Source organism: Gavialis gangeticus, unplaced genomic scaffold, assembly GCF_001723915.1.
Source record: "Gavialis gangeticus isolate Ggan-Ray unplaced genomic scaffold, GavGan_comp1, whole genome shotgun sequence".
Lineage (NCBI taxonomy): Eukaryota > Metazoa > Chordata > Crocodylia > Gavialidae > Gavialis > Gavialis gangeticus.
The window spans coordinates 27,512,206-27,535,436 of record NW_017728993.1 but is presented as its reverse complement, the minus strand read 5'-3'; the positions used below and the strand labels follow the sequence as shown (position 1 = coordinate 27,535,436).

General features: G+C 56.9%; 1 protein-coding gene across 8 annotated transcripts in view; it reads left to right on the top strand.

The window, feature by feature from the left end:
• Positions 1 to 23,231, top strand: part of PTPRF (protein tyrosine phosphatase, receptor type F) — a 409,931-nt gene that overhangs the window by 259,025 nt on the left and 127,675 nt on the right. For all 8 annotated transcript variants that reach the window (XM_019501453.1, XM_019501457.1, XM_019501455.1 and 5 more), the window contains exon 6: positions 20,583 to 20,771. In XM_019501453.1, the coding sequence (XP_019356998.1) occupies positions 20,583 to 20,771 (189 nt within the window). The remainder of the gene's footprint in view (positions 1 to 20,582; positions 20,772 to 23,231) is intronic.

Below are 23,231 nucleotides of genomic sequence, written 5' to 3'. Positions count from 1 at the left end.
GCTGGGCTAACACAGGTCAGACGAATGCAGGTGGGAGCATCGCAGAGCTGACCGGCTGTACACGGGCACGGTTCCTCCCTGCCGACCCCTGCTAGGACTGCCTATAGCTGGGCGCAAGGTTTTTTGCCTTTGTGCAAAGCTGCAGGTGCCACGAGGGCATGGAGGAGGTGGGGGGTGAATGCAAGGACTCGGTAGATGCAGATTGCCATCTGATTTTAATGGGCAGCACCATACATGCTGAAAGCACCCATCTTTCCTAGCATACCGGACGGCTTCCCCTCCACTCCTCTGTTGCATTGCGCTTGCTTACTCAGCAAGCCCCTGTTTTATTTCTGGATTAAGGACAGGAAATTTCCTTCACTTTAGGATTTCTCTGAAATCCCAGTCACTAAAGAGCTGCAGTACAGAGACCGAGTCCTCTGGAAAGTGCAATATTTAAAGCTAATCTTGACGGAGTTTGTAAACTGCTTATTATCTGTGGTGCTTAGGACTGGAATTGCTTCTGCTGGCCAGGACGCCTGCAGCTCCGGGGGAGGAAGAGGAGCGTGAAAGGTGCAGCTGAGTTTAACTAACATGCTCGTTTTGAAATGTTTCCTGTGGCAATAGGAATTTTTCTCCCTAAAACAAGTGTTTGGGTTCAGGCTGGCTGGAGACGCAGACTCTCGTAAGAAGAAGGCTGTCTGCCAAGTCATTCTTTCTGTTACTTGGAAGTCATCTTGTCTATAATTTAGATGGGTCTTAACGAGGCATAAAGTCACTTCCAGGAAATTGATGACTCTTTGCTGGCTTCTCGGTGAAACGAGGGCCTGGAGCCTCCCCTTGTTCCTCCTGCGGCCCCGGCCGATCTGGCTGTGCTCGCCCGAGGCAGGCCCATGGCCCCGGCCTTGTCCCCGCCGTCGATCCTCCTTCTGCTCCACGTCTCCGTTTCGGCCGTTGCGCTTGGCACTTTGCCACCAGCCAGCATGGGCCCCTTTGGGGTTTCGAACCCTTGTTTTCCAGCAGGGCTTTGCATGCGGAGGTGATGAGACCACGGGGGCACAGGCGCACCGGTTTCACCAGCGTCGGCTGACGTTTGCCACTGATGGGCCAGGCGGGTGCAGGAAATCGGCAGACCGGGCTCCTGATCCCTGACCTGGGCCTTGGATTCGCCTCTGCTGCTGCGGAGCATTCGCTCGTCTCAGCACCGGCGCTCCCAAGCTCACCTGCGAAGACTTCAGTGATGAGCTGGAGAGCATCCCTCCTTCCCCTTCCCCTCTGTCTCTCTCCCTCCGATCTCTCGAGACCCCGGTCTTCGGCGTGCTCGGGGGTGGCTGCTCGGGTCGCCCCTGCGAGCAGGCTGCTGGGTTTGGACGTGCCCTGCAGTGCAGATGTGCCCTCCTTGCCTTGGTTTCCCTAGCCCCAAGGTCCGGGCAGTGGCCTGCAGGAAAAGGGCTTTGCGGTGACTGGGGAGAGATGCTCCGCCAGTGCCCATGGCGGGAGCGTTCGCTGTTGGCACCAAGGGCCCTTGGCGGACCCGAGCAAGGGGCTGCTGGAGCCGGCGGAGGGGCGTTGTTCGTCGCTGTCTCTTGCCGTTGTGGGCACGGCAGGTCAGCGGCAGCTTGCTGACTTGCACTGCGCGGCAGCTGGAAAGGTCAGGAGCCTCGGACCCAAGGTGAGCAGAGGACTGGGGGAATGCGGGGCAGCCGTCCGGGCGGCTGATTCTCTCTGACATTAGCGCGCTAATGAATGCTCTGTCGTGGTCCTGTGAATATTTCAGGAAGGCTTCGCTCCTCTCCTGCCGCCACCGCCGCCGCGGCGGAGTTACCAAGGTTACCTGACGTGACTTTGCTGCGAGCGGTGGTGGCAGGTCGGCGGTGCCAGGAGCGTGCCGCCCGTGCTGGCTTCACTTTCCTCTGCCTTGTCCAGCTGCTCCCTCCCCGCGGCGGCTGGAGGTGTCATTGATTTCTTTTTATTCCGTCTTTTTGGAGGAAGGATCGTATTAATTTTGTTTTGCTTGCGTAACCCGGACTGTTATCATCTGACTAATTACTCACACATTTTCCTTCAGACAGCAAATGGGAGAGATAAAGCTGCAGCAGGTTTATATGATTTCTGCTTATCAAATTACTGTAATTATTTGAAGAATGGCTTAAAATTGTATGGAGTAATGAATTTAATTATGAGTTTGCAGTCAAGCCTTGTGCTGCATTCGGCTTGCAAATCGGTAAGTTTATCAGAGGCTCTTTGCAGACTGACGGCAGGCAGGGATGAAGGCAAGCTCCCGGACGGCACCAGAGCGATGGAGGGGATGCAGGCGTGCTCGGCGGGTGGCTTGACAAACCCTCCTCGCTGTCCAGCCTGCCTGTTCGCTCAGATCAGTTCAGGATGGGTGAGTGGGAGGAAAAAGGCATCCTTCAGGTTTTCCTCACATGCTGCCAGCTGCAGGTAGCTGGCTTTCCTTGGGTGTCCTGCCGCTGCCTGGCCCCCACGCCCATAGAGGAGCAGCCTCCTTGTCCAGACATTGGTGGCTTCCTCTCCCATCCATTTATTCCAGAATAAAACTCTTGTGGGGGGTCGTCCTGGGTGTAGCCGCCTGCCCAAGCCAGCCCAGCTGCGAGGGTGCTGCCAGGTGTGCACCGTGGGTGCCCTGCTCCTGGGGACCGGCTCAGGGCCCCTTGTGCGACATTGCCGTGGGCTCAGGGGCACGAGCTGCTGCAGGGACATGAGACTTGAGCCCCTTGGGGAATCGAGATGTGGCCCTGTGGTCACGTGGCGCCTCCTCGTCCTGCCTTCATGGGCGTCAGGGTCGCTGCAAACTGGCCTGGCACCTGAGCAAGGCAGCCCAGGAAAGGGGGTCACGCGGTGACCCTCTGCCCCATTTCATGGCTCTGGAGGGGGCTCGCACCTCCAAAGCAGCCCCGTTGCAGCCGGAGCAGCTTTGTCCAGCTTTCCCACAGAGCGACGGTAATGTATAAAAGGAATCCAATCCTGCCGTTCCGCTGACTGGGATCTATGTTTTAATGAGATTCAAATAGGCAGCTAATTTCAGGGATATTGAGTTGCAAAAACAGATGGCTGGCACTGGCCGGCGTTTTTCTGACACCGCAGACTGCTGCTATCTTTCACGGTGGCAGCAACGTCGATGCACGAGGCAGTGTGGAAGCAGGGACGTGTGCCAGGAACGCAGGCCTGGGCAGAGGGGTGGGTGTCCTTTGTAGCGGAGGCTGCACCGAGTGCGAGGGTTTTCGGCAGAGGGTGGCCGCTGGGGAGTGCTGGGGACAGTCCCAGCAAGGCCCGGGGGGAGATGCGGGTTGGGATGAGACAGCGCAGAGCAGCAGGGCTGCAAGGTGGAGCTGCGACTTGCAGCCCAAGGAGCGCGGGGAAGCTGTTGAGAGCTTCAGACCTCCTTTACTGTGACGCTTTCAGGCTTTGGTGGTGTCGAAGGTGAGGCAGGACCCTCCCCTGCGCTCCCGTACATCACAGGCCATTAAGCTGCCCTTAGTTACCCCTGCGCTGTGCCCAGCGACTCGGGTTAGACAACAACAGCGTTTTAGTCCTGGCTGATTTATCATGTGCAGAACAGGCAGAGAGAAGCAGAGGCCAAGTGCCCCAGGCTCCTGCCGCAGCAGGGAGACGTGCCGGGAGGAGCCCAGCAGGCGCCGTGCACCCCGCGCTGCAGAGGAAGGTGGGAAATCCCCAGGTCTCTGCCCGTCGGAGCTGGGGTGATTCCTTTTGGACCCCGTATCTGACCATTTGGCTTTTCCTCCTGTGTGCAAAACAGAGCAACTTCGAGAGGCTGATGCGTTCCCCTCCGCGCACGGGCCTGCCCTGTGCAGAGGCCCATCGGCAGCCAAGGCTAATCCCTAATATTTCAGAGGAAGGTTAAAAAATACGTGATGTGTAACATCCCTGCCCGAGCCAGAGGAAGCAAAGTCCCTTCCTGGCCCCTGCATGTGACTGACCGAAGCCCTGGTTTTCATCTGGGTCTTGTCGCTGTCTTAATGCAGCGCGTCCGGTGCTACGAGCCCGTTGAGGCCAGTGCAGAGCTGCGGCCTCCAGTTTGGTTTCTTACACTGCCGTAGTGCGGTTCTCCCGTTCCAGGACGCTCCCAGGCCATGCCTGCGACTTAGGGAAATGGGCTGAGCAGAGAATTCATGATCAAACCCCAATTCAATATTTAAATGTTTTAATGTTTAAACGTTACAAGCCCTTGTTGCAAAGGCGGCTAACGTCATCCTGGGCTGCATCGGCAGGAGCGGTGCCAGCAGATCGAGGCAGCGATTCTTCCCCTCTGTTCAGCGCCGGGGAGGCCACATCTGGAGTCCGGTGTCCACTTGTGGGCCCCCACTACAGAAAGGATGTGGGCACGTTGGAGAGAGTGGAGGGCAACGAAAATGGTTGGGGGCTGGGGGACAGGACTGGTGAGGAGAGACTGAGGGAACTGGGGTGATTGAGTCTGGAGAAGAGAAGACCGAGGGGGATTGAACAGCAGCCTTCACCTCCCTGCAGGGGGGCTGCAAAGAGGATGGAGCTGGGCTGGTCTCAGTGGGGGCAGACGACAGGACAAGGAGCAATGGGGTCAAGCTGCAGCAGGGGAAGTTGAGGCTGGATATTAGGAAAAACTTCCTCACTAGGAGGGTGGTGAAGCACTGGACCAGGCTCCCCAGAGAGGTGGTGCAGTCTCCATCCTTGGAGGTTTTGAAGCCCCAGGTAGACACAGGCTTGGCTGGGATGATGTAGTTTAGTCTGGTTCTGCTTGGAGCAGGGGGTTGGACTGGATGTGACCTCCTGACGTCCCTTCCAGCCCTTGTTATCTACAGGCACCTGTTGGACCTCTGCTCCGATGCATGCTAATCAGCACACAGAGCAGACTCAGTTAACCGAGTCTGCTGGAGCATGCTAATATGCGTGCTCCAGCAGCCTTTGCATCATGTGTATCAGCATCCCCGTGTTTCAGAACGGTAGCAGGGACACTTTAACTAAAGCTCGTCAGATGAGCTTTAGTTAAATTGCCCCTGCCACTATTTTGAAGCGCGGGACGTTGAATACACGTGATGCTGCGGGCCAGTCTCAGAGCCACTCTAATTAAAGTGCCTCCCCCCTCCGCCCCGGACCACGTGTAAAGATGCCCTGTGAGTATGATTATGGCTGGAGTAAGTGCCCAGCGGCCAGACTGGTCAGTCTGTGCCCCCTCTGACTTCTGGCTTAAAGGAGGCCTGGTCTGATGCAGACACAGGGATGCTGCCAAAGCAAGCAAACCCGTTGTTGTGCCCGGGGCAAACAGCAGGAACGAGTCAGGGGACTTGTTTGCATGAGGGAGTCATTTCTGCTTAAGTGAAAGGTCAAAAAAGATTACAGATGGAGCGGACTCCTGGAAGAGCTGCCGTAACGCCGGCACGCCTTCTGCGTAATTCCCACTGCTCTCTGTAATGGAGGAGAGGCACCGTCGTGTACGAGCACAGCGGGAGGCAGCGAACCTTGAAACGATAAGATAGCCGAGATAAGAGGCAATCATTTCCCCAGCCCGGCTGCGCCTGGCCTGCTCCACCTGGAAGGTTTGCAGAGTTCACGTGCGGGTGGAGGTCAGGAGCGGCACCGCGTATGCAGGGACTTGTGAAATGTGGGTGCCGGCTCCCTGAGACTGCCCGGACCACCATTAAATAACATCAGATCGTCCCATCCTTTTAAGTCCCGCCACAGCCTGTGTCCCCAGTCTGCGAGGGCCTGAAGAAAGAAGCAAAGGCCATCTCTGGAATGAAGGAGGGGACGGGGTGGACAGCAAAGTCCTCGTACATTTTTAAATTCCTCTGAAAACGGGGAATAACTCAGCGATAATGTTTTGAGCGTGGCACTGCCTGTGGGGGAGATCTGTACGGGAGGAAATAACAGTAGCGTGTGGCTTCCTCTTTCCATCATTTCTAAAGGTCACTTCATGATCAAAATGTGCTTGCTAATTTAATTTCTGCCCTCCATGTAAATTCAAGATGATGCTGTTTATTCTGTTCGTAGCTGACTCTCCGGTGACTCGGCCTCGCGCGCCTTTTCCTGGAGCGAGCGTGACAAGGGCTGAGCCTGGAGCCGCGAGCGGGGGCGGCCCAGCCGTCAGTGCATCCATAGCAGCAGCCTGCGGGTGCCTCATGATCATTAAGGGGGTTTTCTCTCTTCATGCCCCGTGCTAAATTTTTCAGAGCAGGATCTAGGGCACAGGGGTGGCATCGCCGGCTTGCCCAGGGTCGTCGCACAGGGAGGCTGGGGCAAAGCCGCCGGGCCAGGACCCCTGCCCTCTAAATTGCTCGTCCCTCACCCCTGGGACTTCCCTTCCCCGAGGCTTGTCCCTGCACCCACACCCTCTGCCTCTTGCCTGAGCCCCACGCTCCACCGCTGCGAGGGAAGCAATGCCCTTGGCAAAGGCGCGGGAGATGGGGAGGCAGAGAGGGCATCCCACCGCCCGGTATTGGGGACCCAGCAGGCAGCCTCAGACGCTTTGATGGCAACCAGCTGGGCAATCTGTTGCTCTCAGCATGGGAAATGTTCAGGATTTGCCTGCCCAGCCCTGTTGTTCACGTCTGAAGGAAGGGTGGTCACTGCACCGTGTCCTGGATGCGATGGGCAGGAGGTGTCCCTCCATGCCGGCGGGTGCGTTGCACTTGGAAACCCACATGCTCTACAGCCCCGTGGCTCTAGGGCCCTTATCCACGCTGCAGATCCTTAAGCACTGGGCTGGTGGATTGGGTGGATTTATTGCTAACAAAACTCTTTCCAGTCATCTCCCTGCTTTCTAAAGATGCGCCGCACGAGACCTCAGCCTTGCTGCTGCGATGCTGGAGGTCATGCTGGGGTGTGCCCGTTGTCCGGAGACAGCACGGCTCTGCCTGGGCTGGGGGCGTGGGAGCGCCACTTCCCGAGACGCGTGCTCCATGCCCGGAGACCGCGGTGGCTTCACTGGGACTGTCTTGCCTGCCTTCTGCCAGGAAACACCCCGAGGATGAATGGCATGTTGTATCTAGCAGTCGTGCTCTGTGCGAGGCCACGGTGGGGAGTTTGAGTATTGGAGACCCGTTGCACGCGTGTCCATCACTAAAGTGCGTGGCTAGGGGAGTTAGCCGCACGTCTCCGACCAATTTCTGTGGGAGTTGCGTGGCTGAATCCCCTTGCCACCTGGGACAGTGATCGCCCGTGTCCTGGGCTTCTCCGCAGGGTGGAGCCCCGTTTCACGGATGAGATGCTGCGGAGTTGCCTGTAGTAGCTCAGTCGGTCCCACTTCTTGTGTTGCAGCACACCGACAAAGACGGCATTAGCTGCCGTTCTCTCTCATGCTTAAGCCAGAGCATGCGCCTTTCCTTCAGTTGACTTGGACCCCACGTTTAACTGGGCTGGGGACCTAAAAATGTGCGGGGGTTTCAGCTGCCAGAGGTAGATGTCTCCTCCGCTCTCCAGAAATAGACTTTAATCAGCATCTGCTTAGTAGAAGTGTCTCTCTCCTGCTGATTGTTACAGCTGGGAGAGCCTTCCCCAGTGCCTGGTTCCTAATTACATCAGGGATGTATCCTGGGAGTAGGTTAAATAGTCTTTTGTATATCAAATAAAGCCAGTGAACTTCACTCAAATCACTTAATGAAAACAATCCTGATGATATCTGTATGTACGGCCATGCTGTATATTAAAAGAGCATCTTAAAGGGAAACGTGGAATTGTTCTAACGTCTCTAAAGCCTGCGAGCAGAAGCTCTGCGGCAAACGCCTCCTAATCTCAGATCTGAAGTAGACCTGGAATCCAATTGCTTTTCCGTGTTGTAAAACGCGAGAGGTTTTGATACGGTGACTCCAGTTTGATTCAGAACTTTCCTATTAACTGTTCTTCACGCACATCGAATTTTAGAGACTGAGCTAAAGAGCTGCGCGCACGAAGGATGAGACTGACTCAAGGACAGAGCTATTAAGGTGTGTAATAATCGAGAGAGGAAAATTAATTGTCTTTAATTTGGCATAAATCCCAAGGACCATAACTTTGGTTATTAGGAATTCAGGGCCTCTTTCTAATTAGCTCTGGCCAAGGATGCTCACATCTCCAGGTCCAGGAGCTCTTTGCAGGGACCGGTGTTAGTGTAGCTGATTGGCGACGTGTTAATAAAGGGCAGCGCTGCCTGACCTCCCATTGAATGGTCACTGCCAAGTGGCCGCGGAGCCGATGGTAAATCACATCACAACATCACTTCTGCTCATTGTCGCTGACATCCCGTAGCAGGCAGCTCTGCATGCTGCGACCTGCACGGACGGGCCGTGAAAGCTAGCTCGTCTGGATCACGTTGGGCCTGGCCCGGTCAGGCGGAGGTGACTGCTGTGGCCTTTACATGCTGTTCAGCTGCAAGGGCCTCCACTGATACCATCTGCTGTCGAAAGCAGAAGCCCTTTGCTGCCGGTTGTCTGCAGCCAGCCGAAGTGTGAGCGTCACAGCTCTGCAGTGGGGGTAGGAAGGTGGGACGCTTTGCAGCCCTTTTGGCTGTCCCACACGCATGCAGGGCAATGGGCTGTCGTTTCTTGCTCAACAGCACTGCAGACCCATTAATAAGCATGAGAAGATGGAAAAGAGATGGGAGTCTTTCGAAGCTGGGAGCGCAACCACTTGCATCTTTCAGGGGTAAAGAGTGCTTTGTGCACTTCTCCAGCTTTGTTTAGGGAAATTTGCTGCTCTCATCCTGCTCTGTGGTCTTAGCTAAGTAAAAAAAAGAAAAACCTTCAAAACGCCGCTGTCACCGGTGCAACATCCCATGTCCACACACTAATGCCTCAGCTGTTTGAATCATAGAAAATCTGAAAAAATTAGGGTAGGAAGGGATCTTGGGAGTCGCATCTAGTCCAACCCCCTCAAAGCAGGACCAGCCCCAACTACATCATCCTAGCCAGGGCTTTGCCCACCTGGGTCTTACACACCTCCAAGGATGGAGACTTCACCACCTCTCTGGGGAGCCTGCTCCAGTGCTGCACCACCCTCCTCCTGAGACAGTTTTTCCTAATATCCAGCCTCAACTTCCCTTGCTGCAGCTTGAGCCCATTGCTCCTTGTTCTGTATCTGCCCCCACTGAGACCAGTCCAGCTCCGTCCTCTTTGCAGCCCCGCTGCAGGGAGGTGAAGGTGCTGTTCAATCCTGCCTTGGTGTCCTCTTCTCCAGACTAAATCAGCCCAGGTCCCTCAGCCTGTCCTCACCAGTCCTGTCCCCCAGCCCCCAAACATTTTCGTTGCCCTCCACTGGACTCTCTCCAACGTGTCCACATCCTTTCTGTAGTGGGGGGCCACAGCTGGACACGACTCCACATGTGGCCTCCCCAGTGCTGAACAGAGGGGAAGGATCACGTCCCTCCATCTGCGGGCACCGCTCCTACCAACGCAGCCCAGGATGCCGGTTACCTTGTTAGCACCAAGGGTGCACTGCTGGATCCTGCTCAGCTGCTTGTCCCCTGTCCCCCCAGGTCCTTGTCTGCAGAGCTGCTGCCCAGCCCGTCCCCCCAGCCTGCCCCGGTGCAGGGGATCACTCCCTCAGTGCAGGACTTTGCACTTGTCCTTGCTGAACCCCATGAGATATTTTTTGGCCCAGTCCTCCCATGTGTTGAGATTTATCTGGATCCTAGCCCAACCCTCCAGCATATCTACTACTCCCCCAGCTCGGTGTCATCTGCAGACTTGTGACCAGATCCAGTCAGTACAGAGACCGTCTTCGTGCCACCTGGAGCTGAGCTGCGGTGGCAAGTGGCAAACTGTCTTTAAATTTTTGGGGTTGAGCACTGTCTCTTCAAGGGAAAGAGATCGTCTTAAGCCTCCCACTGGAGTGAAACGCTGCACCCGACGAGTCCAAAGCCCGCACGCTTATGCTTACGAATGAGCTCAAGGAGCCGTTCCTTGCTCTCGCCCCTTATCCAGTGCATGTAAGCGAGGGAGGGAGTGGGGAAGGTGGAGGTTGTGGGCGCCGAGTCCTGCCTGTGCCCCTCTGTCGCTCCATGCAGCCCGCCTTCCCCACCCAGAACGGCCGCCGAGGACCAGGAGCCAGATTGCTTTCCCTGCCCGGCGTTTCAGAAAGGGAGACAGAGGAGCGTGCAAATGAGCAGTAACGTCAGGAAATAAATTCCCCCGTGGGACAAAGAGGATTTTATTTGATCAGTTTTGAAATGAACACAGAAGAGGGAGAGCGGTGCCCTTTGTTTTTCCATATGGCCGTGGTCTGCTTCCACCGCCAACTTGCCATTTATCTGTAATGCACTCTTTAATTCATGAGGGCTCACACGGGGGATTTGTGCAGAGCCTGGGCTGAAATCATCAGCCCCTCCTGTTCCTGTACATCTTCCTGAAGAGATGGGTGTTGCTGCGGAGCAGTAAATAGAGGATTGAGCTTCTGCAGCCCTTGCTGTCTGTGTAAAAAATGTGATGTCCTCCCATTAAACCCCAATCAATTGCATCAGTCCGGCATTAAAAACCATCACTTGTCAAAAGACAATGTTTTATTTATGTTCGCATCCAGATGATTGACTTGCTGCTGGCCTCGCCCGGTGGGCCTCTCTGCTTCCACTTTGTACGGTCTCTAAAAGACGGCTAATGCAACCCGATTCCTGTGTCCAAATGGCTCCGGGAGCCAGTGCAATTAGTGGTTCCTCTACAGAGCGCGGTCTAATGGGTGCGGCGTGGGATAGGTCAGACGCATTTCCATGGCGCACTCTGCCGGAGACTTGCCATGCTCCTGCCTCTCCATAAGGAGCCCTTCCCCACGGCAGACAGGGTGCCCGAGGCACCCGCGGGTCTCACGAGGCTTCATGTGTTAATGTTGGTAAAATGTTCCAGCCCTCCCGGGTGGAAGGCACAGGGGCGCGAAGGTGCTGGTCTCCCCCGGGCGAGCAGAAGCATGCCTCACATTTTAAGCATGGTTTTTGCTAGCGCAGCCCCCTACCACATATGCCCCCTTGCGCCCTAACTAAACCAACCCACGGGAAACTCCACGTCTGTCTCATGCCGGGGTAGAGTTCCTCTGCAACAGGGGAGAGAAACTCAGGGATGGATGAGCAGCCTGAGCTGGTCTGCAGGCCAGGCCAGGGCTAACCCCGTGCAGAGGACACGTGGCGCCGGGGGCATGCTCCGTGCGGGGCCCTGCATGCTGGCTGCAGCTCTGGCGAGCTTCACCTGGAGCATGTGCCAGCCTGAGGCTTGCTGGGCACGTGCCGTCCACGGCGCATGGGCTGCATCTGGCACTACACGCAGCACGGGGGGCCGTGGTCCCATGATGACGCGCCGCTCCAGGTGCAGTCCACGCCACTTCCAGCATGTGGGGCCAGGGCTGGTCCAGTGACCCCGGGCTGGATCCGACCCCCCGGGCTGTGTGTTTGACTCCCCTGCTCTGAGAGAGGGATGGGGGAAGTACAGGGGTCACAGAAGTACCTGGTCTCGCTGCCGGAGGTTTGTTACAGGTTCTTTATTTTGTTTGCTGCTCGTTGTGAGCCCGAAGGAGCTCTGCCCTGGGCTCCCGCACTTGTTGCAGTCTGTTGGACATGTCCCGAGTGGCAATTTGGCTAACTCGGGTGGGTACTGAGACCCCAAGAGCTGTCTGGCTCTCTGGTGCTGCGGGTCTGGAGCTGGGAGCAGGAGCCGTCGGGGAGGTGAGGAGAAGCCAGCGATTCCTTCCCACCGTGTCCTCTGCAGAGGAGCTCTCCTCCACAGCCATCCTGGCGCTTTGCTGATGGCTCGGGGCAAAACCCTTCATTCAAGCTCGAGCACAGAGGGCTGTTTCCCCTTGGGTCTCAAGCCCATTTTTAAGGGGTGGATTTTGGACCCCTGGACTTCCAGGGGGCTTGTCCGGAGAGCTGCCACACTTCAGAAGAGCTGGAGCTGGCTTCTCGTCCCACTTGTGAAGTGCCGCTGTAGCGTGTAGCTCAAGGCTTTCAGGCACTGGTGTCTTTGGAGCCGGTTTGCAATATTCTTGGGGGGAATTGGTGGTGGGGGAGGTTTTTCTTCCTCCCTTTTACAGAACTGGTGCAGCGGTGCCATTAAAAAGTCAGCCTTTCCCAGTCACGGGCACGCCAGTGGCGTCTGCGATGCTGCCGTTGTTAGCTAGCTTAACAGCAAGGAGAGGTGGTGATATCAGGCAGGTGCTGCGATGCTCACAGCCTGCTTCCCATCTCAATGCAGGGCCTTCTGGCCCAGCTCTGCTACCTGGGTCACGTGGCTATTGCCTCTGATGGGCTTGGCTTTTTCCCAGAGGAAAAGCCAGTGGGTTGGGTGGCAGGAGCACTAAAGAAACCAGATATTAGCAGGATCTGGAGCTCGCAGTAGGACGCCTGTTCCCAAAGCTCTCGCAGCCTGGGCTGCGAAGTGGAAGCGAGCGGACCTTGGTGTATTCCAGCTGAGCGATAGCAGGGATGCCTCGCATTAGTCTGAGACTGAACGTTAGGAAGCATGGGAGATTTTCGCTGTCACATTAACTCGGTTCTTGTGCATTTTTTCCTGCCTTGAACTGCAACCAGACTCAGATGGATCAAAAGTCAAATGCTCCATTAATTTTAACAGCAGGTTACATTTAATGATATATGGAAATGCTTTATTGATTGTGTAGCTAAAAAATGAAAATCTCGGTGCTAATAGCACATCGCATCAATGCAGGTGAAGAAGTAGGGGGAAACGGAATAGATGAATAGATGATCTAAAATTGGAGGAAGACCCAGTTGTGCGCTTTCCTTTGAAAAGCATGAAGTATTTTCCCCTTTGGTAGGAGCGTGTTTTATGTACTTGGTCACGTTAATACAGTCCAAGTAACATGAAATATGCTCGCATTGTTGAGCTATGTGTTTTTTAACCAAAGGATCACAGGTAATTCCTGGGACAGCCTCGTTCAACAGTTGACACCGGCAAATGGCACAGCTTGCATTGCTTCGACTGTTCATTTACGGTGGAGGCTAACCGCCAGCTGCAGCCGCCGTCCAAGTACAGCTATCTTTGTATTGCACTTAAAAGAAATTAAAAGAAGAAGAAGAAAAAATGCAAACTCCCAGGGGTTACATTCCTTCTCTAAGCAATATTCAGTGAAATAGCCTAGCTTTATTTATCACCTGCTGGATACAACTGGCAAAAACTGTATCTTCACCTTCCTGATAATGAGCTGTAAAATTCTTGGAAAATGTCAGCGGGGGAAGAAAAATCTCCCTTCTCTGGCTGCTTCCCCCCGAATTAGAGATAAGAAGACCAGGCCCATCTCAATCAGGGAATCGCACAGGAGTATCTGGTTTGCTTGCCTTTAAGCTCCTCCTCATCTACGCTCAGTAATTCCCTCTGTACTTATTCTTGCGCTGCCCTCTTCACCACCCGCCCGAGCCCTTGCAGCGCTGCCGCGGCGCAGCGATGCCGTCGGGCGAGCGGTTTTGTGCTCTCCCCGTTGCGTCCCCAGGGAGGGAGGGTGCGTGCAGCGCAGGCGTTGCTGGCGGGGCTCTGCCTTCAAGGCGCACGCTGCGCTGTGCTCCTGGTAGACGAGGGGGGACTGTGCAGATCCGACCTGGGATCTGGCTGGGCGCCGAGCGCACAGGGCTGGGTGAACGCGCTTGCAATGGTCTGTGCTGCTGAGGAGCCGCGCTGCAGCCCTCTCGAGGCTTGGTGCTTTCCCAGGGCCGAGGGCTTTACGTCCAGGCCTCCAAACTGCCGTGGTCCGGGCGAGATGGGAAGGAGGCTGGCCGGATCAGCCTCCTGCAGGAGGGGAAGGACCCCTCGCCAGCCAGGGCTGGGGGAAGGCTTTGCTGGTGGCCGCGGCCGCCACGAAGAAGCCAAGAGCGCCACTCGCCGCCGGCTGACGTGGTCCGTGGAGGCGCGAACCTTCCTCCGGAGGACAGCGGCTCCGGGTGCTGGGCTCCTCTCCGGCCCTCGGGCTGGCAGAGCAGTTGTTCCCCCGTCTGGCTCCTGGGGTGGGGGTGCTGATGGGGAAGGTCCCTCGGCCCGTCGCAGAGCCGCATGGGCGGCGTTTCAGCCTTTTTTTCTGCCATCAGTGCCTGCATTTCTGCTCTCCCCCTGCCCTTTCCATCTGATGCGGGAAGTTAGAAAGCGAAGGACGCCTTTGCGGGCAGGGGAAGGAAGGGGCGGGGGGTCAGTAATAGAGGTCAGCGTGCTCTTGTGTTTATGGGACGTGCCCCTGGTGCTGTGCTTTGCAGTGCTCAGGCAGCATTGTGCCTTTGCAGAGAGCTGCACACGCACGCTCACCACAGCAGCCTGTCGCTAGGCCGGGGAGCTAGGGTAGGGAAACTGAGGCGCGGAGCAGTGCCGTGACCTGCCGATGCATTGCAGGTGGGCGTGCCGCCTGCTGAGCCTGGCAGCTGCTCTGGCAGGACACCCAGTCGTGCTGCGGGGAAGGGGTCCGTGGCCTGTAAGTTTAGAGTCGCCGTCCTGTGTGGAAGGGGCAAGGTTAACAGCAGCCTCCTGGCACTTCCAGGGGAGCTCCCTTCCTCGCACCTGGGCCCGCACCGGCTCCTGCAGGGAGCACCCGGGCGTGAGCCTGCACCGCCACGGGAACAGGACACGCTTCATTGCATTTACCACCGGGTACGAGCATGTGCATGGGCTGGCATGTTGCAGGGTCACACCCTTGTGCAGTGCCCGTGCCCACGGTCATCACCTCCGGCCCCGTGAACTCCGCCCAGGCAGCTCCAGGGCAGGTCCTCCCGATGCCATCGCCCCCGCTGCCGCATCCCATGTTGATTCCCCTTGAACGTCTTTGTTTTGCTTTGCACCGACTCGGCCCAGTGCGCTGGGCCTTGCTGCAGCGCAGCGCTTGCTCAGAGATGCCCTGGGCTCTGTTTACCCTTGGGGATCGCGCAGCGATTTCTCTGGCGGCGGAGGCTCTGGGGAGCATCCCTCCTACGCTCCCCTGGTGAAGAGAAAAGGTTTGAAACCGGAGCCTCAGCTTGTCGTTCGGAGGTGGCCAGGGGCTTCAGCAAGGCCTTGTCACCCGCAGACGCAGACTGGCACGTGCATTGCTCTCGGGAACCCGGGTTCCTTGGCCCGCTCTCCCCGCGGGCCGTTATCCAGGTGGTGCCAGCGCTGTCGGGCATCCCCTGTGCCGCGGGGGGCTCGGCTGCAGCAATGAACCTACTCGGGGGTCTGGTTCCTTGCAGCCACTCCCCGCACGCTCTCGAATTCGAGGCATCGGGAGAACTTGGCCTTACCGGGCGCTTTTCAGCTGAGTGGTGAGAGCAGCGTCTGCAAAAATAGAAACCCATAAAGAAAAGAGTCTCCCCTCCAAGCTGCTCACATAAAGCTCTTTGGGCGCGTCTTTGGGTAAGCTTGAGCAGAGCTGCCTCAGCACAGCCTTTTGTCACGTAAAACGATGCTGTTCTTCTGGGCCTCTAAATTGCTCTGCTGCTTTTGATTGTCTTGCATTAATTGAGCAGCAGCACGGTGTAACCTGCACTGAAGGAGGAATGAGAGCTGTTTATTCAGCCAGCAGATGTGCTGGATTGCGTGGTGCGGCGCAGCCTTATTAGCCTGCATCTTCCATTAGTTGATATTGCCTGCTACTCACGATTTTATAAATGCCTGTCTTACTATCACTGATATTTTTCATTTGCTAATGCATTTTAATGTCTCTGAGGGAGTTTTGGAAGCTGGTGAAACTTGTAAAGGAATCCTGTTCAGCCGTCAAACCCGAAGTCCATCAAGGCTCGTGTTGGCTCCCGCACCCCTCCCCTCCCCGTGCACCTGGGAGCGCGCAGAGAGAGCAGAGCAAGGCCGTAGCCGCAGCTGCTGCGGCGCAGAATCGCTTTAGCCTTAAATAGCTTGAATTTGCCGAAGCCGTGAAATAGCTTCGCCGGTGACCCTGATCTTGCCTAACCAGGGGCCTCGACCACAGACCTCGCTTTGTCCACCCGCGTGGTTTCTTAACTCCGCGCCACTGAACTGCTGCAACCGGCTGCCGGATTTGAGCTGCAAAGGGTGGCACAACCCGGGGCTCTTGCTGAGCCCCTGGAGCCTGCGCTGGTCCAAGACACAAAGGTGATGGGCACTAGTGAAAGTCTGCAGACGGCGGGTCTTTCTAGCCCCGCAACAGCGTAGGGCCAGCGCCTCGGTAGCAGTGAGCAGAGGGCCCCTCTCCTGGGGTCGAAGGCTTTTGAAAGACGATGAGAGATTTAACCTCCCCATTACAGTGCAATGTTCAGAAAAGCCACTTTCTGTTATTTCCAGACTATATTGGGAATCGTTTTTCCCCTCTCCCTCTGCAGCCGGAGCAATTGGACTCCTGGCAGCAGCAGGCCTGGCTCTACAGGCTGAGGAATATGACAAACAGCGCCCATAAAAATGTTCACGGTTTTTACTGTTGTTTCTGAAACGGCCTTTCCCAGAAATATGTCGAAAGAAACAAGCCGGGCCGAGGGGGGTTAGCGGCCGTACGGGGATTGGCAGCACGGTGTCTCGTGGGCGCGCTGCCCGGGGCTGGCCCCAGCCTGTGACGGCTGGGCACAGCCCCAGCGCATCCGTCTGCCCCCACGCTGGCGCCAGCACAGCTACCGATCGCCATTTCCCTGCCGTATCGCTCAGTCCCGGGCATGGACGTCTCGTGGGAATGGCTGCAAAGCGCCGGGTCTCTGCATGCGAGCTGACCCGACGGGGACCCTGGGCTTGACCACTCCTAGGGATTCTTCCCCTGGCAGCTGTGTTTGCCGCGGGCTCTTCTGTGCGGGCCGCAGGTACGTGCGCATTCACCCGTGCGTGCTGGAGCTGCTCCACGCTGTCCCGTCCCACTTGGCTTGCCCTCGCTGCGGCGGGTGTCGGGAGTGATGCAGGACGGGAGGATGCTTGGCCGCTTTACGGCCTGCGCCAGGGTCTTCGGGCGAGGCGGCGGTTCTCCGAGCCGGTGAATCGCAGCTGCAGCAAGGAAGGACTTGGCCCCTGCCGGGGGAAGAGTGGAAGGCTTCCCTGCCTGAGACTTTCCCGTTGAAATGGGGGCGCGTGGGGAAAGATGCTCAGCACTGGAGAAGCAGCGTCTCAGCCTGCGCTTCCAGCTTCCAGTTGGAAAACCGCCTGGCTGTGATTCCCCCTGCCCGCCACCTTTTCTGGACTTACTCTTCTGCTTGGAGGGTGTTACGCTCGCTGCAGCCCCTCACCCTGAGTCCCAGCCTGGCTGCTGCCAGCCCCCTGCCCAAGGCCACATCTTCACAGCCAACTTACCAGCCCGGCTGTGGCACCCCAGCCCTCCCGCACGGTTCTGCACAGGCTCCCTGCAAAACTTGGAGCCATGTAGATAGGTCCATGCAGCGCTTGGGCAGTGCCAATTAACCTGCCTCGTGCTAATTGGCCTGCCCGTTGTGGTCTCTGGCTGAATGCAGAGCCATGTGGCGCGTGGTTTACCATTCGGAGCTTGCCTAAATCCCAAGGAAGAGAGGAGCTCAAGTGGGGCATGCTCCAGGGGACGAGGGCGTTTGCACTTTTTCCCTGTCTGGATAAAAACACAACAGCTGCTCTGGACTAGCCCCATGCTTGGGGTGCAGGGGGCATATGTAGCCCCATGTGCAGGCAAGTCCGTGCAGCTGGTGAGAGTTCAGAGGAGCACAGTCCCAGCTCAGCTCCTTAATTAAAGCCAGACAAGTGCAAGGTGCTGCACCTGGGGAGGAAGAGCCAGCACCATACCTACAGGCTGGGGAACTCCCTTCTCGTCAGGGCAGAGGCAGAAAAGGATCTTGGAGTCATCATTGATGCCAAGATGAACATGGGCCAGCAGTGTGGGGACGCGGTCAGGAAGGCCAACTGCACCTTGTTGTGCATCCACAGATGCATCTCGAGCAGGTCCAGGGCGGTGATCCTCCCCCTCTATGCGGCACTGGTCAGGCCGCAGCTGGAGTACTGCGTCCAGGTCTGGGTGCCGCACTTCAAGAGGGATGTGGACAACATGGAGAGGGTCCAGAGGAGGCCACTCGCATGGTCAGGGGGCAGCAGGGCAGACCCTACAAGGAGAGGCGACGGGACCTGAACCTGTTCAGCCTCCACAAGAGAAGGCCGAGGGGGATCTAGTGGCCTGTTACAAACTGGTCAGGGGGGACCGGCAGGCACTGGGGAGGCTCTGTTCCCTGGGCACCACCCGAGGTTACTAGGAATAACAGCCACAAATTGTTAGAGAGCAGGCGCAGGCTGGACATCGGGAGGCGTTGCTTTACCGTTAGGGCTGCCAGGCTCTGGACTGGGCTCCCGAGGGAGGTGGTGCTCTCCCCTGCCCTGGGTGGTCTTCAAGAGGTGGCTGGACAGATATTTGGCTGGGTTGATATGATCCCAGCACCTGTTCCTGCCTGGGGCAGGGGGTCAGACCTGATGATCTGTTTATGTCCCTTCTGACCCCAAGTACTATGAGACCACGATACCCAGAGAGGTTCAAATTGACTCTCGGCATCTCTGTCCGTGCTTCGTTGCAGCCCTTTCCCAGTCTTTGGTCCAGTCATTTAGCACAGATTCTCCAGGCCAGCGCCCCAGGTAACTCAGATCAGCATCAGACCTATGTGGACACTTCCTTTGGTCCCTACGGGTGGGGATCCATGCAGAAAGCAAGGATGTTTTGGGCTTGCTGAGCGTAAACCTCAGTGCATAGGTTGGATCCCGTTAATTAGGTGAGACTTTGCTCAGCGTGTCCTGTGCAAACTCCTGCACAAGCCAGCAAAGAGTGCAGATATTCAGCAGGGTCATTAAATTGGATGGCTCGGGGGCTTCGGCCTCCCCAAATGGAGCATCTGCTTTCCTATCGCGAGTAGCATGGGGCTGCACTTTACTCGCGTGTGGCCTCGTTCCAAGAGACTTTAATTGTTTACCACTGCTTATATGTATCTTCCTTTGCAGCCCAATCTTGACGGCGCTACGCTGCCGTGTATCGCCTGCTTTTGTTTCCTTTTGAACCACGTAGGAGGATGTGTTGTGGCTGTGTCGATGCTGCTGTTGCTTGTTATTGAATGCTGGCTCTGGTGTCTTTCCAGTTAAGCTCTGTACGCCTTTTGTCTTTGAAAATCAATGGAGAGCAAATAAAAAGAACTAGTTTTCAGTGGTACCTTTCACAGAAAAAGCCCTTTATGTTTGCTGGAGAAGAGGAGGTTTCTCAGGAGGCCAGACTGGGAGACAAAATGTGGCTTATGCTCTTAATAAGCTTCAGTAGCATGGTTTTTTTGCTTTCAAAAACCTTGGATGCCCTGTAGCTGCTCGCATCCAAACGCAGAAGCAATATTGCAGCGTGTTGTGTTGTTTACAGCAGATGTTGCCTTGTGCTGTCGAACTTCATGTGCAAACGAGCCGAGGGGCCTGGGAGTCTCCCAAGATCTGAGCAGAGGATGTTGAAGATTAGTCACCAAATGGCCGGCGTTTGTGCTGCAGGTGTGTGGCGTTGGGCACGAGGTTCCCAAACGTCCCCGTGGCTGGAGTGCGCTTGCCGGCAGTGTCAGGGGGAAAGAAAGCTGCAGCGAGCTCCCGATCGGCTGGGGTTTTCGGGGGAGCAAGGGGAAGGCCTTGTCGAGTGGATTCGCTGGCCAGGGAAGGTTTCTTTAGTTCTCTTCAACAAGTAAAGGGGGGAAAGGCCAAGAACATGCTGCAAATAATTGAATTTCCAGGCCCGTGAAAGCTCCTTAATGGTGCTTGGGCACTCCTCCTGCGGAGGCACGTCCATCTGATTGTAGCTCCGGCCTCGCAGAGCGCAGCCCATCCTTGCTCAGGAGACAGAAAGCGAGCTCTCTTCTGCGGTCCCCAGCTGAACGACCGTGCCGGCATGGTCCTCTACTTCTTGGGGCTGTCGGGCGGCTTCGGCCGGGACAACCACAGCCTGCGGACACGGGGCAGCGGTGGGCCGCGTTAACCTCCCTCGCTGCCTGCTGGGTCCGGGTGTTAACGGCCCATCATGGCCGTACTTTGCTCTCCGTTATGGCCATTAGCCATGCTGGGGCACACATCAGTTGTCTGCCACGTGCCGCCGGCGCTTCCCGCTGCAGCATCTGGGAGCGCTCCTCGGTGAGGAGAGTGGGCTTCGTTAATGTTGCACTCGTTTATTTGTAACGGTCACCTCGCCGTCGGGTTTCCAAGCGTGTCCTTCCTCTACGGGAAACCCCGAGTGGGGAAAAAAGAAAGCAGGCTGGTCGCTCTTTATTGGTTTCAGGATTTTTATGCAATGTTTATTTCAGCAGTATTTATGATGAAGGCTGTGTATTAATACTGATTTGGGAATGTATCGATCAAGTTGGGGGGTTTTTAAATGTACACCAGACTCTGCCCCGCCACGTCTGGGGCTGTGTGTTTGGCCGGCATTCAGGACCACCCCAGACCCCTGCAGAAAACCGAACGCCCTCGTTCACCGGGTTTATTAACAGCAATGCCTGGTGCCTGCGTATCGGGGAGAATTATGGACGTTCCCCAAGGCAATTGATTTTAAGCAGAGTTAAATTTAGCCGAGGCCCTGTTGGTATAATGAGTGCTCATTACTGAGTCTGATGTGCTGAAAGGCCTTCAAAAGTTTCTCGGCGGGGGGGTCGGGCTGCTGTTCGCCAGCACAAGCACCGCTGCTGTCATGTGTCGCGGGGCCGGTGTCCTGTGGCTGCGCGGCCGGGTCCTCACGTGTGTTGTTTCCCGTTGCAGAGGATCACATCCCCGCTGGCTTCCCCATCATCGACATGGGCCCACAGCTGAAGGTGGTGGAGAAGGCCCGCACGGCCACGATGCTCTGCGCCGCCAGCGGCAACCCAGACCCTGAGATTTCCTGGTTCAAGGATTTCCTCCCGGTGGATACCGCCGTGAGCAATGGGCGCATCAAACAGCTCCGCTCAGGTAAGGCAGCCAAGCGGGTGTCCCCGGCTCTCCAGCCCTCCCGTGCCACCACTCTGGGGGAGGGGGTGCAGCCCTGTAGCGCGATGCCGAACCCAGACATTTCACGTGATCTGACTTGGTTTCCATTATGATACAGATGTGGCTTGGGGGAAACCTGTTCTCTCTGGCAGGATATCCCGGGAGAGATTGACACAGGGGAGGCAAGGGGGAGAACATGCCCTGGGAATACCGCGGACTCCTCCAGCGGTACCATCAGCAGGGGAGGTGGGAGCGGAGGCCTAAAGACGGTGCCCAAATTCAGGGCAGAGCCAGACACCTGCCCTCCAGGCCTCGGTTCCCGGGGTGAGGAGCTCAGCACAAGAGAAAACAGAGCACCTGAGATGTTAAGTCGGGGGTCGCGTGCCCCTCTGAGCCCGGGGCCTCTGGGACACGGCTCTGCTTTGCATTATGTCCTCGCCAGTTCGACGGAGCAAGAACAAAGATGAGCCAAGAAGCGCAGTAGCAAATAACTGACTGATGTGTAGAGTTCAAGGACAGACGGACCCAGTTTCCACAAGCATAGGCCCTGGCTGGTGGCTGGAAAGGTGGGCCAGTCTCTCGATAATGCTCTCTCACGCTCCTCGGGTGCTTTTCCATCACGATCCCGTAGAGAATTGAGCAGTGTGAAGGGTTCCTGGTGCGAAGCAGTCGAGCCTGGGACTTTCCCCCTGCACGGCAGGAAGCAGGACTGCCCTGTGTTGGTGCTTCCCAGCCAGATGTCGATCCAAGCCCCATGCCACAGCTACCTGGGGAGCAGCACGCGTGCAGCTCCCTGTCGCTGGGACTAGCATCTAGGGCCACTCGCACAGGTTTTGCTGGTTGCCACATGGGGCTGGGAGGGAATTTGTCGGATCTCTCGCGTGTATTTTAACAACCCCGGCAGCAGCAGGACGTTGGCGGCCGCGGCCCCTCTGCTTTCCCAGGGGCAGAGGCAGGGGTGATGCCTGGGGCTGTGTCAGGGGTGACTGTCGTGTTGCTCAGAGGTTGGACACGGGGTTTGTCTGGGCTGGTTTGGACAGGGCTGATCCTGCCTCAGGTGGGGGTCGAACTAGATGCAACCTCCGCAGCTCCCCGCCAGCCCCACGGCTCTGTGATCCCGTCGTCTGAGGTCCTGCTGCTTTCAGCCCTTCCCAGGAAGGTGCCAGTCTCTGTGCAAATCGCAGAGAAATGAGAAGAGCGGTGGTCCTCCCACCTTGGCCCACTAGCCAAGGAGTTCGGTCCTTGCCCGGGCATCAGAGTCCCCAGCTCCGTGCTCCTCGCCCGAAGAGGATGTGCGCCTCCATCGTCCACTTCCCAGCAAAGTGCCCGAGCCCCTCAGCGCTCCCCTCAGCCCTCCTGTTGAACCAGCCAGGAAAGAAGATCTGTGGGGCCAAAAGGTGATCTCTGTGGCACAGGGAGACAAAGGGGGCCCTGCCCCCTGCTCCCTTGTTGGATAAATCAGGTGGGCAGCAGAATCCAGGGCCCTGGACCCCTTCCCTTTCAGGGCAGCGTCCATCCCACTGAGCTGGAGTGAGGTACCAGGTGCAGCAGGATCAATCGCAGCAGCATCAGAGGCAGGAGCAGGGTTTTGGGCATGTGTCGAAGGGCAAGGCAGGTGGCCTGGGGCAGAGCTGGATCCGCGATCTGCGAAAGCAGCACAGAGCGCGAGGCGCCAGCCGTGTTGGTGCAGCTCCCCTGCCTGCAGCATTGGGCTTGGGCCCATCTGGTGCTGGAAGCAGCGATGCAGCCGGTCCTGCCAGGCCATAGGAGCCATCAGCCCTGCAACGGCAGTGCCCTGGGGGCCCATTCGGGGTCCTCGCCGAGGAAGCCTCTGCAGTGCCCTGGCTCCTGTGCTGGCAAAGCCGCCCGCAGCTGGGAGTGTGAGCAATTAGCCATCCCTGACACCTACATCAAAGCTCAGCCCAGCACTCTTGATTCCACCTAGATACACCAATGAGCACTAATTACATTAATGCATTTACAGCGTATGAAATTTCCCAGCGACCTTTAGCTTATCTCTCCCACAAACACGGCTTAATCTTGATGTGTGTGTGCTGGAAGAAAATATCACTCTCGTTAATTATTCTGAGAGGCGTTGGGAGGCAGCAATAGGCAAGTGCGTGTGGATGCGTTGCTCTTTCTAACTGACTCAGTCGACGTCAGCAGCTGAAGCCCTAAATGAGCAAGGCAGGTCCGCTGCGCTGGCTCTGCACTCTGCAGCCCTTTGGCTGTCCCCTGGCTGCTGTGCAGGTTCGGTGAGAGAGAGCGGGGATTCAAAGGGATTTTAGGAGGGCGAACTTCAACGAGCTAAGGAGGACAGTTGGAGAAGCGCTGAAGACTCGGAGGGGAGGGGAGCCGGGTGTCCAAGGGGAGTGGTCGCTCCTTAAGGAGACGATCCTCCAAGCCCAGAGGAAGGTAATCCCCAGGAGGGTCAAAGGGGGC